This window comes from Osmerus eperlanus, chromosome 25, assembly GCF_963692335.1.
Source record: "Osmerus eperlanus chromosome 25, fOsmEpe2.1, whole genome shotgun sequence".
NCBI classification, from domain to species: Eukaryota; Metazoa; Chordata; class Actinopteri; order Osmeriformes; family Osmeridae; genus Osmerus; species Osmerus eperlanus.
Genome location: NC_085042.1, coordinates 2,106,364 through 2,123,182, shown reverse-complemented (window position 1 = coordinate 2,123,182; position 16,819 = coordinate 2,106,364). Strand labels below are relative to the sequence as shown.

Genomic DNA, 16,819 nt, shown 5'->3' with positions numbered 1-16,819 from the left:
GAGATGTAGAGGTGGAGTGGTGGACTGCACTCAAATGATTTGAGTCCTTGAGACGACTGCCAGGGCCTTCTTACTCGATGCTGTTGACTTGATGATTAGGCAGGGATGAGAAAAAGCCCTAAACAGGACAGCCTTTTTTTGTAGGTACTTGTGTTGAAGATTTGGATATCTGCCACTAACTCTTATCATTTAGAAGTTTTTCACTGTAAGTTTAATAAATAACGACTGCATTTTTGTTAAGCATTATGGCCTGAGTCCAGGATTCTGAAAGTCTTAGTTGTCTCCTTAGCCTTGGATCATCTCTGTTGCTCAAGAGAGATGGTTCATGTTGGCAAGACATGTAGGTCTCTCTAGATACAGCCACTGTAAAGAAGGCTGCTACAGTCTGCTTTATCAGGATGCCATTGGCCTGACAAGTGATCTGACATCCAAAGGAAAGCTTTGAAAGGCATTCAAAATTCATGACGTCCTCCTTGAAAGGACACTGTTCATTATCCGCAGGACAACAACAGGTAAGGTAAGACAACCTTTCTTCATTTGCAGGATAGCAGGAAGACAGTGGGCAATGTAATCTATCAATGATTTATTGTCTTTTTAAATTATTCTTTTCACATGTAGAGTATGGGAAAATGAGTTTTGAGTGTGCTGTGTAGCTCTGATGGGGTAGAGTACCTCAAGGTGAGGCCTGTTAAGGGAATATGGGGAATGAAAATAAGCCAAGATAAACCAAAGGTATTAGAGAAAGGTAAGCTAATGAGGACCAGCAGTAATTAGGATGCAACGCTGGAAGCCTGGTCTGGTTTCACACTGTTTAACTCGGAAAGCTGCTTGTCCTTAGTGCATCATTGAAGGAAGCAAACTTTATCCAATTTCTTTTTTGCACGTTTAAATGTCTGTGGTCATGTTTCTGATTAGTGCGTTGGGCTGCCTTCCGCCTCTGTCCCTTTCTCTCTCATCTCTGATTCCACTCTTGCTCTATGATGTCCTGCCACTGAGCGGCTGCCTGCCTGGATGCTGCTGATTGTAATGAGCTCAGCTGGGATAGCACAAGAATACTCCTGTAGAGACAGGCCACCGTTGGTCATTGTGTATATCCCACACTGCACTTCTCTGAGCTGTGTTCATTAACTGTTATCTGCAAAAATACATGCGCAAAACTGAATGAATATTTCACTTTGGAATGTAAAAAATGCCTTCCCTTTGAACTTTTTTTTTGGTGTCATCTTGTGATCTGTATGTATTGTTTGTGGTAGATCTCAAATGGAACAGGGCTGATTTATTCCATAGTGCTGCACATTTTTTGGAGAATGAAAAATGTGGCCTTCAAGCCAGAGCCATTCCAGCTTTTAACTACAGCAGATTTCAGATCATCTTTATGTATTCTGTATTCTTTAATGTTTTAGAGAAAATTATTGAAAAAATAAAACACTATGCAACAATCTATTGTTCCAAATCAAAATGACAGTCCCTAGAACAAAGGAATGAAGACACTTTATCTAACTCATCCTTTATCCAAAGAGTTGTATTAATTATGTAAATGGGGAATACTTAAAACAACACACTTTTTGTCATGAATTATGGAAGTACCTCTTGCTTTAAAAATTCACAGGCCGAGTTGAAGTCGAGCTCTGGACAACTTGAGAATGAAGAGTCAGTATTTTTAACCAAACTTGTTTAATTAATTAATAAACAAATCACCTTGTGGCCTATATGATATAGACACCAAACTTTTCTCTTTGTCTTTCCACTACTTGATTCCAAACCAGAATATTAAGCCCTCTTCTTGTCAGTGTCAAGTTATCTTCCTATCAATCCCAGGCCCCAAGCCTGTCATATTGTGGAGCCTGCTCCCCCAACCCCCAGGAGCAGAAGAACCAATCTGTGCCGTGTCAAACCTTCCCTCAGCCAAAGGGTCACCTTGACGACAGCCCAGTGTGACTCAACACATGCTCATGGCTGCGCTCCAGCATCACAGATCAACACCTTCTCGAAAGCGTTACATATGACCTTTAGTAGCCTGAACATCTGCAGTGACACACCACATCGCTCTCTCTCTGTAATCTCTAAGCTGCCTCCCTGCCACACCTCCTGCCAAACCCCCCCTCTTCTACCTCTGTCCTGCTGCCCCAGCCTGCCAGCTACTCCCCTCCCTCCTCTACCTCCACAGCCTGCCAGCTACAAACCTCCCTCCGTCCTTCTGTTTCCCACCACAACCAGCTGCTCAGGCTGATTTGCTGCCTGCCTGCCTGCGGTAAACAGTGTGAACCGGGTGTGAGAGGCAGGGTAATGCCACTCCTGCTAATTTGATTGTCCGGAGAGGCAAACCGGCTCCGTTTCATTGAAGCGCAGCACGGCTCCACACTAGCTCCGACTCCTCTGCGTCGTTTTCCACAATAACCTATGAAAGAAGGTTTGTGTGTGGCGCTCCTCGGGATGACCCTAATGATGCCAAGAGGGGCAGCTTCTGTGATCGGTTATTGACTGTGTGTATCCAGCCCCCATACAACCCCTGTGGGTGGCACTCCTTTGTCTACTTAAAGCAAAGGGAAATTTATATTTGTGGGCATCTCATTTATTAGATATTCAACCCATCGCAATCAGAGCTCGCTATCTGACTGTGGTCCATCGTGTTCATGAATTGACTGTCAAGGAGGGAGAAGTGGAACATGTTAATTGCGTGAGCTCTTTTCGATCTCTCGTGAGCCGCGCGGCCTCACAATCGCTATCGTTTTTCATCCCCATAAGACCGGCGGCTCTGCTACAATGATACTAATACTGACGGACAAGGACAGGGCCTGTGTCGGGTCATGCGGGTATCTGGCCAACAATGCTTCTGTCAAAGGGAGGGTGGAGAGGTCTTTCGCCCCTCATTCCCTACTACCGCCATCTCCTCCTCCGCCGCCTCTGCTCCCAAACAGTGTTTAGACTGATTAATGATTCATCTGCTGTATCTGTGTGCCTTCGCCCAAGCCGGGCTGAGGGCTGAGGAAGGCCGATAGAGCTCTTAAAGCCCCTCATTTAGGCTGTTTGTCCTGTGGAATTTGCGCACTGTCTCGTACCAAGGAAATAGTGCTGCTCTCAGCCGATTACAAGACTAAGAGGGCCGTTTGAGCTGCACTGATTTATTAATTTATCCTCCCGCTCTTTCTTTTCCTCTTCTATTTTCTGTTTCTCTCTCTCTCTCTCTCTCTCTCTCTCTCTCTCTCTCTCTCTCTCTCTCTCTCTCTCTCTCTCTCTCTCTCTCTCTCTCTCTCTCTCTCTCTCTCTCTCTCTCTCTCTCTCTCTCTCTCTCTCTCTCTCTCTCTCTCTCTCTCTCTCTCTCTCTCTCTCTCTCTCATCTCTCTCTCTCTCTCTCTCTCTCTCTCTCTCTCTCTCTCTCTCTCTCTCTCTCTCTCTCTCTCTCTCTCTCTCTCTCTGTGTGTCTTTCTGTCTCTTATCCCTCAGTCCATTGTGCTGCAGACACTGTGGGGATGTGACAGGGTTTCTGCTCACCCTGTCAGTCTGGCCCTGGCCTCTGGGTGATCGAATGTGCAACAGCTACGAGGCACAGTGTGACCTGCTGAAACTCTCTGCCAAGGTCACTTTATTTTCAGGAACAGCCACACTAACAGCCAAAGGTAATAGGCAGTCTGGAACAAATGCACGGTGTCTGCTTCAATAGGATCATTCAAATGGAAGAGTTCAGAGGTTTGTCCAGATTAGTAGAGCGATGTTCCCCTCAAAGCGGTAGTGATATACTTACTGCTTTTTAATACAGTGTCAAGATAAAGTAACCCTATAAAGAAAAAGAACATTGGAATGACAAGGTGACCTCTCAGGAGAGAACCAACTGGAACTGGAATCTATAAAGGTTGTTTCAAGTTAAAATATCTGTAAGGTGCTCTGATAAATGATCTGGTTTTGACAAATCAATCGTTCTTTTCCCAGTTATTAAATTTTTTATTTGTTTGTCACAACTGTTTCTCCAGGGAACATAAACCGATAATGTGCGAGAACTGGCTGAGTCTCGAGTTCATCATTTATTTAAGTATCCAGGGTAGAGAAGAGATGAAAAGAAACAGCATGTTTGCCTTAAATCAGAGCTCTTGTTATCACATCCCCAACCTGATATATTTTGAGGGTCATCATATACAAATGATCCCAGTAATTCCCAGATTTGGGGATAAAAAAACTAAAGTGAATTAAGTGAGTAACTTGTTTGCTGTTAGTTCAAGAATGGATTTGGACAAAAATAATTTTTAAAATCATATGCATCATTCACTCGCACTGAGGGAACTGTACATCCGTTTTGGTTTATATCATTATTTTATTATTTCCAAGTACCTACTCCGGTCTTCCAAGCTCTATGTTTATTCTCCGTTAGTGACTTTTAAAGGACGGGCCTCATACCCACATGACCTGTATGCTCATCTGTCCGACAGGCCTTAATGAGGACGTGACTGGCTAAATGAGGATAAGTTGAGCATGAGTGCTCCCAAATATGGGATGTGGACCTCTAATGGAAGCGGGGCTGAATTAGTAATGGAGAGCTGAAATGACCCAGAATGACAGAGCTCTCAAAGGAATGGATGAAATAGCAACACACCAGAATCACCATCCACATTACCATTTCCCATGCTGTGATTTATTTTTATGAATATCCTCAATGGACAGATTCTATCTGACTCTCAGGTTCTGTATTGTTCACAGAAATGGTTTTGACTTGGCAACAGAGCATTGGCCCAGATGCTAATGCTCTTTAGATACCCGAAATGAGGTGTTATTGATTACAATTTCCTTATTTTATGACTCATTGCTGGCACAACATACCCTGCATTTGTTTGTGATGAAATATTGATGAAACAACTGTAAAGCTATGACATGGTGTGTGTTTACCTACTTCGTTACATCACAACTTGGCATGTAAAGCATTGAAGCGTAATCCTGTGTAATTCATTTGTTTCATGTCAGCAATTCCCATTTGGCTGTTGCTGGTGTAGAGAGATGATATGATACGCTAACGCTTGTCTGTCTTCTCCACAGATGAAGTCTACAGAAGTGGACCAAGGGCTTTTCACAGACAGCTACTGCAAAGTGTGCAGCGCTCAGCTCATCTCAGAGTCTCAGAGGGTTGCCCACTATGAGGTGAGGAAGACCACCTGCTCCCTTCTCTGGGGGTCTCTGACCCCCCCCCCCCCACACTCACACACACACACACACACACCTTCTTTGGGTTACCTCAGGAAAACAAGCAGCAACACACTCAGTGTTAATTAAGGTTGCGGGTCATTTGTTTTTCCTCAGTCAGCCTGCACAAAAAAATCGTAGCAATGGCCCGAACAGCAAAGCACTGCAGGTTAGACATTCCAATCAGCATATGACTCATGTGGTCTCAACCCAGTTATTAGCTGTAGTACTGTACACCAGGCGTACAGTAGTAAGCTGCACCAGGTGTACTGTACCACACCTGGCTGCTTCCTCTCCTGGCTGTTCCTCCAGGCACTGGGGAAGAAATAACCATTTTGGTCAATATTGAGATCGGGAATATTTAACGCTACTTATTGATATCATGCAGTTGTGGAGCTTGAAAATAGTGTGTTTTTTTAGCTGGGCCGAGAAGCTCAATAGCTCACTCAGTCTGAGTGAGCTATTGAATGTGTACGTTGTCACAGCTATTGCAAATTAGTGCTTGTTAACAGTGGATTTTCTTGAACTTTAAATCAAATTTGACTGAAAAACAAATAGGAAAAATTATGTAAAAAACATCAAAATGAGATCAATAAATCCAGCACATATCAGGAAAGCAAATCTCATTGATATTCTTGTCTCGAAGTCTCACCCGATGAGAGTCCTAAGGATAGGGGCTAGGTGCAGTTTGCCAAGCCCGAGGTAGAAAAGGAGTGCATTCAACACCGCACTGCTCCCTTTTTGACGGGTATACCACATTTCTATTAGCATTAGTGTACCCTAGCACACCCTAACCTTGAGAGATACACCATTAGTCAGGTACGTTACTGCTGTATGTGTACTACTGGGCCAGCTCTCCCCCCCCCTTTCCCCAACTCCCATCCTCCTTGCAGATGCTGCTGCTCAGTCACTGTCAGCTGGTGTTACTGGACAAGCCTGTCTGACTGCAAAGCCCTAGTGTGGGACGTGGGGAATAATAAGAGTTGAAAGGTCTCATATGAGACTCTGTGGCTGTCGAGGTATGAGTGTTCTTCCAGCCTGCTGGTCACTGTTGTAAAACGGTCGACGCCATTGGACCGTTTACCACTGTTGTAAGATGCATCACAGGCTTAAGGACATTGTCTATATTCATCATATGTAGTTCTTATTCCGACTGATCACTCAGCGACTAGCGCTGTCATCAGTGTTTCCCGAGAAACACTGTGTGAACACGGTGTCGAGTGTGCACATATTAAGAAGGGATTTGGCAGTATATTATGGGTAGGATATAAATAATCGGAACTGGCCATGGGTAGAAGAAACATACATCTATTCTGCAGTGCACTGCAGTGCACAGGACAAAAGATTTAACCTTCACCCACTGGTATGAAATATTTACTCCGTTATTGTGGAGTGTGCGGGTGACTCCAGCATGTTTCCTGTTGTCTCCTGCAGACGAGCCTGTTCTGGTCTCTAATGGACAGCGACGTGTTGGGGGCAGAGAGTGACGACAGCAACTGTACAGGACGAGTAGCGAAGAGAGATTTGGTTTAGTCTTCTTCAGGGGTCGTGTCCTGTGTGATTTCCATACTTTGTTTGAAACTGCTCTCTTGACCCTATCTGTAGTCTGTATTATTGATGCTGCATTTTAACAAGCCTTTAGTGGTTTCCTTCAACCCAATTTTGGTGGATCCTAAACTTAAAAGGTCCTGCATCTCTTGCTTTTCACCCTAAGACTTTTCTCTCCAGTGTGACCTTGGCATTGGCCTTGTAACAGTATTTCCTTTTTTTTATGACTGGAAGATTTGTGAGACCAATCCAGCCTTCTGAGGTTGATCAAAGTTGAAAATGCTAAATGAAGCCTTTAGGCCAAGCTCTGCTTCCAGTTGAGTCTGAGGACGTCATTATTTCTGGGCGATACAGCCTTTAATCCCTTCTTCAAACACAATAGAGACCTACCTCAGAAGATCTCTGAGATCTGGTCCATAGTGGAAAGAATCACTTCCTTCACCAGGTCACATTAATTTACAGTTCTGTAGCATTGTTCTAAACATACAGGGTTCAACATTAGGTAATCAATTCAGTGTGTCCCACATCTCACGCTTCTTACAAAGTTGATTAGCAAAGTATGTTCCGGAAAACGATGTTTTGCTTAACAGACAGTATCGCACAAAACAGAGAGAAATAGATTTTTACGGTTTTGACTATTAAATTCATTGATAGTATTATATAGACAATTTCTTTCTTAGGATTGATATTAGCAGCAGTACTGTACCAATGTGGGAAATAGTATTGTTATCATTTGCCACAGAGCCCCTTGCTCTGCACGGTTGCTTTCATCCTCTGTGTATTTCTCTGCCTTAGCAAGAATAATCTAATTTTCCTGATCTTCTGAGCCTGCCTGTCAACTGGCATTTGTCAGCACTTCTTACTCTTGTCCTTGTTTTGCATATCTCCAGCTTTTGGGCTGTATGGTAGAACAGCTGTTTCCAAATCCAGTTTTCCATGGGAACTCTCAAACTAAATTCACACGTTTTGTTTCCCCTTCACAATAGCACGGGTCTCATTTCAACAGCAGCTAATCGTTTTGGAATTGTCTTACCAGCAGCGCCTATTCCTTGGCTTGCTTGGACCAATTTGGCTACCCTCCCTCTATATAATATGACTTCACTTTAACTCTGTGTCTTACAGAATGGGTTGTCATTATCTCTCTACTCTGGAAAATGAGTTTACAAAGCAACATAGAGCTAGTTATCAACCGTTCTGTTCAGCCACCTGTGCACTGCGGCACGCTCTCTAGGATTTCGGTACCATGCCTTTCAGGATATCCCTGACCCTTCCCTTGACTGGAGGGGTGTGTGAGGAGATGTGTGGAGGATACCGAGGGACTGTACAGGGTTGTCGAGTGTGTGGACTGACCCATCTCCCCTCGTGCTCGATCGTATTCCATAGCCGAAAAAACGTAGCCTGCTTATCTAAAGGCAACAAAACTGGGCACAGTATTTCACATCAGGAAACATTATCCAGTCTAGAGACTGAATGTGGAGCATTGATGCTGTTAATAACCGAGACGAAACCACCGAGACTAATCTGGTTCGAGCTTCCATGTGACTCTTAACGTCCATATCGAACCAAACCCTGTCGAGATTTTGGGCTTCACACGTTTACCCTCCCACTCTACACGCATATAGACTTTCCTCCCTGCGCGTTAGCTCCTATTGTCTTTCTCTCCTCGCAGCGAACACGGCGCTGCTTCCTCGCCCTCGGCCTGTAGGTTTTGTTCACTGGATTCCCACGTTCAGCCTTCTCCTGGCTCGTAAATATGCATGAAGAAGGGAGAGATTGAGAGGAGAGACCAGAGGGCTGAATGTCTACACTTGGTCCCGGCGATATCATCAGCCCTAAAGCCTTCCTACCATGCCGTAGACATGTTGGGTATGACTGTCAAGGCCTTAGGCTGCGTTTCCCGAAAGCTTCGTAAGCCTAAGTTGATCGTAGAATCCATCGTACGACGATTCTTAGTTTTACGGGCCGTTCCCAAAGACACCGTAGCTAAAGTGTCTCTTAAAAATGCTCTTGAAAGCTCATAGATTAGCCTACTCCTTACGAGCATGTTTGGGAAACGCACGTAAGAAATATTGATGGTTTCGTTATTTTGCTCGATCGTTGCTACGATCCATCGTTATCGGGAAACGCAGCCCTAGATGGTTACTGCGGTGGCCTTTCTCTGTCCTTGAGCTTGCCGCCCCCTGAGACCTCACCTTGTCACAGGGGGTGAGTGTCAAATAAGGCCAATTAGAGACAATCTGATGTTCCGTATGTCTTATCGTATTATCCCCGAATCTAGGCTCTCTACGGACAGCAAGAGTGGAGCCGGCTGGTCCGTGGAATGCTGATTCGGCTTCAGTCTCTGAACCTAAATGTCCATTTGATCTCCGTTTGTTCATCGAATTTACCAGCAGCTACAGCTCTCTGTGGCCTGTGTTGGAAATATTCGTACAGCGCTCGCTCATACAACCTGCAGGTGACTTGAACACAGCCCCATCTACGGAGGCTCTTTGTGGACATACTTTTCTCCCCAGGACTTCTAACTTGGCTAGAACATAGCCAAGTTAAGACATGCTGTTTATCGGCGAGCTCATTTGCATTTCTAATGCCAACTCTGCCTGACCTTTCACTATTGATTGTGGGTTCTGGGGGCAGGGGATAAGAGAAGCCCATGGTGGAATACCGTTGTATACTTGGCTCAGTATAGATGCCTTTCATTATGTATGTACATGATAGAACTCCAGATAATATGAAGCTATCAATGCTGATTCAATCAGTCCGTATTTGAAATAACCAGATAAACACTGAATAATGAACAATTACACTGGAACCGTTCTGCTGGGTTGTGACTGTAATACAATACAATGACAAAATAAACAATTCAGAAAATTGACAGTTTATTCTGAGAGGTGAATAGCCCACGGTGGCATGTGTTCCCTTGAAGCCTCATTTGGTTAGGGTTAGGGTTAGCCCTAACTGTTGGTGGCAGTGTCAGGGCAGGCGTGTGTCGGTCAGATGCAGAAGGGAATCTAGATCCCCACATCCCCTTTAATTACATCTCATGTATCATTACACCAGTGATATCCTCTAATTGTTGCACTAGATCAGATTGGCCATCAGAGATGTTGTAGCCTGTGCTGTATGTAAGGATGTGATGCATGCAAAATGGCTATCAATCAGAAACTCTGTGGGTTCCATTAGACTCTGGAGTTAATGGGTGGAAATATTAGGCTCTTTTTATGCTGACAATGTAATGAATGAAATTGGCGCTCAGAGTCCTTTTTACCCCAGTAACGTATAATTGAGAGGGCTGATATGTTGATTGGTGCCCAGATGATTGGGTCTTTAGTGTATCAGCGGCATTCATGCCATGAGGAACGTCACGCAATTCTTATCTAATTTAGAAGGCCTTTGGAGACACTAACATTATAAGTGATTAGTCTCCTAAGGGGTGCTTCTGTCTCTCTGATGTGTGCTAATGATGGACAAACAGAAGAAGATGCTCTCAACCATGTTGTCATGAGGGAAACTTTGTCTCTCATTGGGTGCAATTACTTTTGAGAGGAAAGGTTCCCACTGCAAGTTTTGGTCAATAAACTGAATATAATCCTCTTAATGTGAAGATAACACTATACATGTGAACTTGAACAGACATGAGAACCGTTGTTACCCCAACACTAACATCTCTGTGTCCCAATACAATTCTCTCTCACAATGTCATGTATTTCACTTGAGGATATGGTTTTGAATGCCTTCAAAATGGCCTTTTCATTTGTCTCATACGCACACGTTAATAAGGGATTATAAACTGGAGTTTGTACTTTCCGCTTACATACAACAAGAACTGATTTGAACTCAATGCTGAATTATTTCCTGAATTCAGCTTGGGCTGAAATTCTGCTCATAATAATAATAATATAATAATAATATATATTTATATAATATATATATATATATATATATATAATATAAATCATAATAATGTCATGTTAGTGTTAATGTATGATGAAATCAAACCCCATGTGAGTAAGCTCTATCACACACATGGCAGAGAGGGAGAGAGCTGGATTATAAACCTCTGAATTTCATCTTTGGGTGATTTTTGAAACTGGCTTTCTTCCCTGGGTGCAATTTCCTGAGATATGAATGACATACAATTGTGTGCTATCCATCAATGCGGAATGCCGACGAATTCTTAATTAGATTTGAACACCTTTAAAACTTTCTGGGTTTTAATCAAGTAATGGGAGTTTTATTTTGGAGGAATAAAGAGTGAAATACGATGGCATTCTCCAATGTGTTCAACTATTCTTGCTTTTTTCTCTGCAGATAAAACTTGAGGAAAACCCCAAAGGCAATCGCTTACAAACAAATCACTTACTGAAAATGAGCTATAAAAAAAAATACTTTTGAAGTTGTGGGGTCCAGGAACAAGGTATAATATATGAGCTGTCAGGAAGGGAAAAAATGAATATTTGAGAAATCCCATGGCATGGTGGGAAGGTCTGTTGGGAACTCTCCAAGGTGTGTGCAGAATTTTAGTGCTGAGAGTTTTAGATCTTTATCCCTCAGTGGTTTGAGACCCTGCTCAGTTATTTCCCCAACGTCCAACGGTAGCTAGCCATTAACTTCCACATCGCTTTCACTTCCTGGTCTGGTTTCACTTCCTGGTAACTGATGTTAATGCTATACTTCAGGCTCAGATAATGATTAGACGTGGAGCGACAGACAAAAAGGTAGGCAGACAGACAGGCAGGCAGGCATTGCAATCAGGAAGGCAGACAGATTCAAAACACACAAAGTTCAAAGTGTTTCTTGTTCAAAGGCACGTGTGTCTATTATGTCTATTGTTCTTACAGTGGTATTTCTGGTTGTGTGATATACTTATTTTTCCGCATTGTTGGGTAATGCCTTCAGTTTGTGCCAGCACAACCAAAATAAGGCTCAGATCCAAGTACAAGTAAACACATCCGCATTATGTTGCCTGTTGCAGATGAAACACCATCAATGTACAGTTGTTCTTCCTCTCCTCTAATGTAGGATGTGATTGCAGATTGAGAGTGTCTTCCTCTTATCTTTGAGGGGGTAAACTCGCGTCAGAAAGTGGGTTTGTTAGTGGGAGTTTTGAGAATGAACCGCTTGGCCTAGTTTTTGACAGCATGCTGCCAAGTGTTAGGAGGAGCACATCGTCAGTTGTCTAGTGATCTACCGACTGAACAATTCACTGGTTAAGTGGGCCTTGGCTGCTCCTTGAGAAGCCAACTTGGTTCCGGGGGTCTGTCACAGTCGGGGTAGGTTTTAGCTGCAAAGACAGATTATATAAAGACAAAAATGTTCACACGACAAGATGATTTGTCTGAGGCATCAAACTGAGAATACATTCTCTCGATGACATTGAGATATTCCTAACTCAAATGTACTGTATGTCAACAGATGAATGTCACATGTTCAGTCTGAGCTGATTTTGTCCACTCGTCTACAATACAGCATCTCGACATCCTGGTACAGACTCCTCCTTGTCATTTAAGAGATTGCAGTCCCAAATGTGGCCTAACTAAAAGCGTCTTTGATTTAATGAGGTGGTCAGGCAAGAGTCATCCATGACAGACACAAGATGAGAAGAACCAGAACGGAGTGGTGAGGTGTTTACAAAATGGCTGCCTGGGGCCCAATTAGAGGGAGCCTGCAGGTTGTGCTTATGGGTGTCACTCGCCCACACTGAGTGCAGCGTGCCTGCTAACGTCTGCAGTCGCATCAATTAGTCCTCCGCTGCTTCACAGCAGCTTTATGTGGGACGACGGCGCTCTCCGCTGATGTCCGCTTTGCGAACAGCTGGGACTGCATGGTGTCTGATTAATCCATCACACACATACACACACACACAGCTGCTTAACTGCTTATAAACTTGCATGCATACACATACACACACACACACACACATACAGGGCAAACACAGGCATACACACACAGACACAGCTCTATGAAGCAAATGCAAGGAAATCGAATTATTTGAATATTACCTTTTCGGAAAAGGTCAGAAAACAATCTTTTTGCCAACTATACAAATGAGTAACCTAAGGATGTTATTTGCCAAGTGGCTGATGATGTGCTGTTCTGGGGATTAGTTTCCACACAATGATCTGTGTGTGCTCGGAAACAGCCTATTACTGGGAATCAATGGGACATTGGCGCAATTACATGCTATATGTGCTAGAAGATATTAGTCAGATTCACTGGTTCACTGTGCATGCTGTTGGCCGTATTCCTGCATACACTCTGTATGCTATTCGATTGAGAAAGTTAGCTAGAACACCGTTTTCACAAAGTCAGTCCTCTGGAAATGTCAAACCCTGATTCATTCCCACACATAATACAGACAAGCAGCCCTATGCTCATACGCCCTGATTCCGCCTGGTGTATGTCATGCAAATGAATGATGTTTCTCTGAGATCACATGGTCTCTGGATCACTGGTCACATGGGCGCATGACTGGATGATAAACACTTAAAAGCCTCTTCAGAGTACAACAAAGTGACAGCCTCACACCTCCACCTCACCCCGCTTCGCCCCACCCCCTGTCCCGACTGTCTCCAGAGCCCACCTGCCCTACTTGATGTCAGGCCTGCTTTGTCTGACTTTACGTAATTGGAAAGAACCTAGAAGGCTCAAAGCCCAGTAGGCCCACTTGTCCAGTCCGTATCAGCGCAACGACAACATAGGAAAGAGCACAGCACTGCACACTTAAGAGTTTGCTCATGTAAATGGCTTCAATTGGTGACAGGGAGATAGACGGGCACTGTAGCTCTGCCATGACATGGCATTATGTAACTGTCACAGCAGCAGGCAGACAGTTGAGTAAGATGGCTCTTTGATGTCACTAATTGGTTCTAGGCTATGAACGAGCAGTATGGATATGTACTGAAGGTCTGAGTTGTCCCTGGGCTGATGAGCTAAATAGAAGAATACCTTCAGAATACCTACTGTACATCAGAATACCTACTGTACATCAGAACACCTACTGTACATCAGAACACCTACTGTACATCAGAACACCTACTGTACATCAGAATACCTACTGTACATCAGAATACCTACTGTACATCAGAACACCTACTGTACATCAGAATACCTACTGTACATCAGAATACCTACTGTACATCAGAATACCTACTGTACATCAGAATACCTACTGTACATCAGTTGAATACCTACTGTACATCAGTTGAATACCTACTGTACATCAGTTGAATACCTATTCATATGAATTCACGTATATATATATTCATATATTCCTATTCATGTAAATCCAAATGATTCAAATATACACATCAAAAAGTAATGTAATGTAAATGTAAACACAGACTTTTTCATTGCCTTTTTTGTAAAACTTTATCAAAATTGCTGCTGCTTGTGTGATTTTGTTTGTTGCTACGTAAAGCCTGAGCCGCCATACAAACCCCTGGTTTGTGAAGTGAAGAATCTCTTCCCTGTAGCATAGAGCAGGGTTGTCTCAGGGCAACTCCGGAGCCTCAATGCTCGTCCCTTCTGTGCTCATCCCACTCTGAACTCATCCCCTCAGGCCCAGAGACAGTCCTGGGCCACACCACAACAGACCGATGGGAACTTTGATCAACTCACCCATGTGCTGATAATGCAATATGGATTTTTCCTCAGCGCTGATCATGTCAAGCGTGCATTTGGAGGCATGATTGTAAAAACAAGACACACCAGGGAGACATCCTGTTCTACTCCCTGGTTTATTTATATCTCCCTTCTCCAGTCACCATCTGAAACATACACTTTTATATGGACACACAGATGAACAGACACACGGAGGGATTGATACATTGACAGACGGTCAGCAGACAGGCAGACGGGTAGGCAGACAGACAGGCAGGCGGACAGGTAGGCAGGCAGAAGCACAGACAGAAATGCCATCAGTAGTGTAATACCATGTGTTGGTCCCAGTCTTAAACTGGTGGAGGCTTGTAGAATACAACTGGTCGACTGGTGTGAGTCCAAAGGCATGCACCAGTCCACCACCCACAGTGTGTTCACCCACTGACTTAATGAAAGGCTGCCTTTATGATCTGGTTTTAGGTCTGTTCCTGCTATGGGTTGACTGTCTTAAGTGGGTCACCCCCCCCCCCACCCCGAGACATGGTGCCTTAAATTACCCCCAGCTATGGAGCAACTGCACATGGCTACAGGCAGAGCCTACATATTGCATCTAACCGCTCCGCTGTTTGACAATGTCTTATTGTGTCCAAAGGAGATTCCTATAAAAGTCAACTCAGGTCAGTGGTAACTAAGTTTCCACTAAATTATAGTTCTGGGCTATTTGTTCTGACGTGAGATAAGAGGATCTTCCTGATGAAGCCTTTCTCATCGAAATAGACTCAGGATGCAATATCCTCCGCCGGAATCGGGAGAGACAAGACAAATAGATTTATCTGGCGCCGTCCAAGTTGACAGGAAGCCATTTGAAAAGCTTGTGGTGTCGTGTGTTCTCACACCTCGCTGCTGTGAATCTCCCAGAAAAAGGCTGTCAAACGGAAAGGCTGTCAATCTCCAACTCTCTTTTTCGCTGTCTCCTTTTCCCTTTCTGTTCTTCGCGCCCTCTTCTATCTCTCTCTCTCTCTCTCTCTCTCTCTCTCCCTTTTTGTCTTTCTCTATTCATCGTTTGAGATGTAATGAAAGGTTTTCAATAGGATCTCCTTCAGTGACTCTCAGTCCCTCTCAGTCAATGAAACCAGCCCCCCCACCTCACCTCACCTCCTCCTTTTAATTTAGGTACACATCCATGTCTCTGCAGAGTCAGAGGTGGTGTGGGTGCTGGGTGTGTGAGGGGGTCGATCGACAGTCATCCCCCACCCCAATGGACTGTCTGCTGTCAAAGCGAAGGAATCAATCGACTTGCGATGAGGGACTCTCCGTGCCTCGTCAATGGAAGCTGCACTAATTACCCAGGATATTCAGTGGTATCCATGTGCTGTGGATTTCACTGTTTTCCATCATTGCTTTTCCAGTCGATCGAGCGGTACCTTGCTATAATGCAGATGTACCCGATAACCGTGGTGACCCTAAGCTATGAATGTCAATCAATATGTCAATGAAATCTAATTATGTTGTGCGTCTATATCATTTCAGCTGAGCTCCATCAGTTATTGTTATTGGAGAAATACTGCAAGGAAGTTCTTTGTAACAATTGTTCATTTGTATTTTCAGAGTCGGAAACATGCAAACAAAGTGCGTCTGTACTACATGCTACATCCCAGAGATGGGGGCTGTCCAGCTAAGAAGCTCAGAACAGACAATGTGAGTATACACACCCCACACACACACCACACACCATGCACACACACACCCAACACACACCGCGCACACACACCATACACACACCACACACACACACCACACACACGCTCCACACACCATACACACACACACACACACACCACACACACACACCACACACCATACACACACACACCCAACACACACCGCGCACACACACCATACACACACCACACACACGCTCCACACACACACCATACACACACACACACACCACACACGACCCCCACACACACTACGCACCCACCAAACACAAACCGCACACATGCCACACATACGCTGCACACACACAGGCCTACCGCACACAGTCCCTCAACTGTGAATTACAGTGAGAAAATCATTAGAAAATTGCTTGGCTTCATACTCACAGGCAGACAAACTCAAGCATGCACATGCACATTCACACACACGCACACACACACACAAATACACACACTCTTCTCTCAGCTGTTCACTCAACCACTACAGTCTTAATGGACTTTCCCAGTATTGATTCCTGCCCTCATGTCTTGACCCTCTTCGCCTCTGTCAGAATGGTGAATAGATAAACAGCATCTCTGCTTGGCTGAACGGGGGAGTAACAATGGAACAGTCTGCGGTTGCCAGAGCTGCTTTCAATCTATTGAACCCCCCCCCCCCCCCCACACACACACACACACACACACACATACACACACATGTTAATCTGGACTACATTGAACATTGAATTTTGACAGCAGCGATTATGTCCTGCTGTCAGCCCCTGGTGGATACATGTGTGGACAGTGAT

General features: G+C 44.2%; 1 protein-coding gene across 1 annotated transcript in view; it reads left to right on the top strand.

Annotated features, from left to right (window-relative positions):
* The window catches only part of zmat4a (zinc finger, matrin-type 4a), a 60,111-nt gene that overhangs the window by 3,510 nt on the left and 39,782 nt on the right, over positions 1 to 16,819 (top strand). The window contains exons 2-3 of the mRNA XM_062451550.1: positions 5,023 to 5,124; positions 15,922 to 16,011. Of these exons, the coding sequence (XP_062307534.1) occupies positions 5,023 to 5,124; positions 15,922 to 16,011 (192 nt within the window). The remainder of the gene's footprint in view (positions 1 to 5,022; positions 5,125 to 15,921; positions 16,012 to 16,819) is intronic.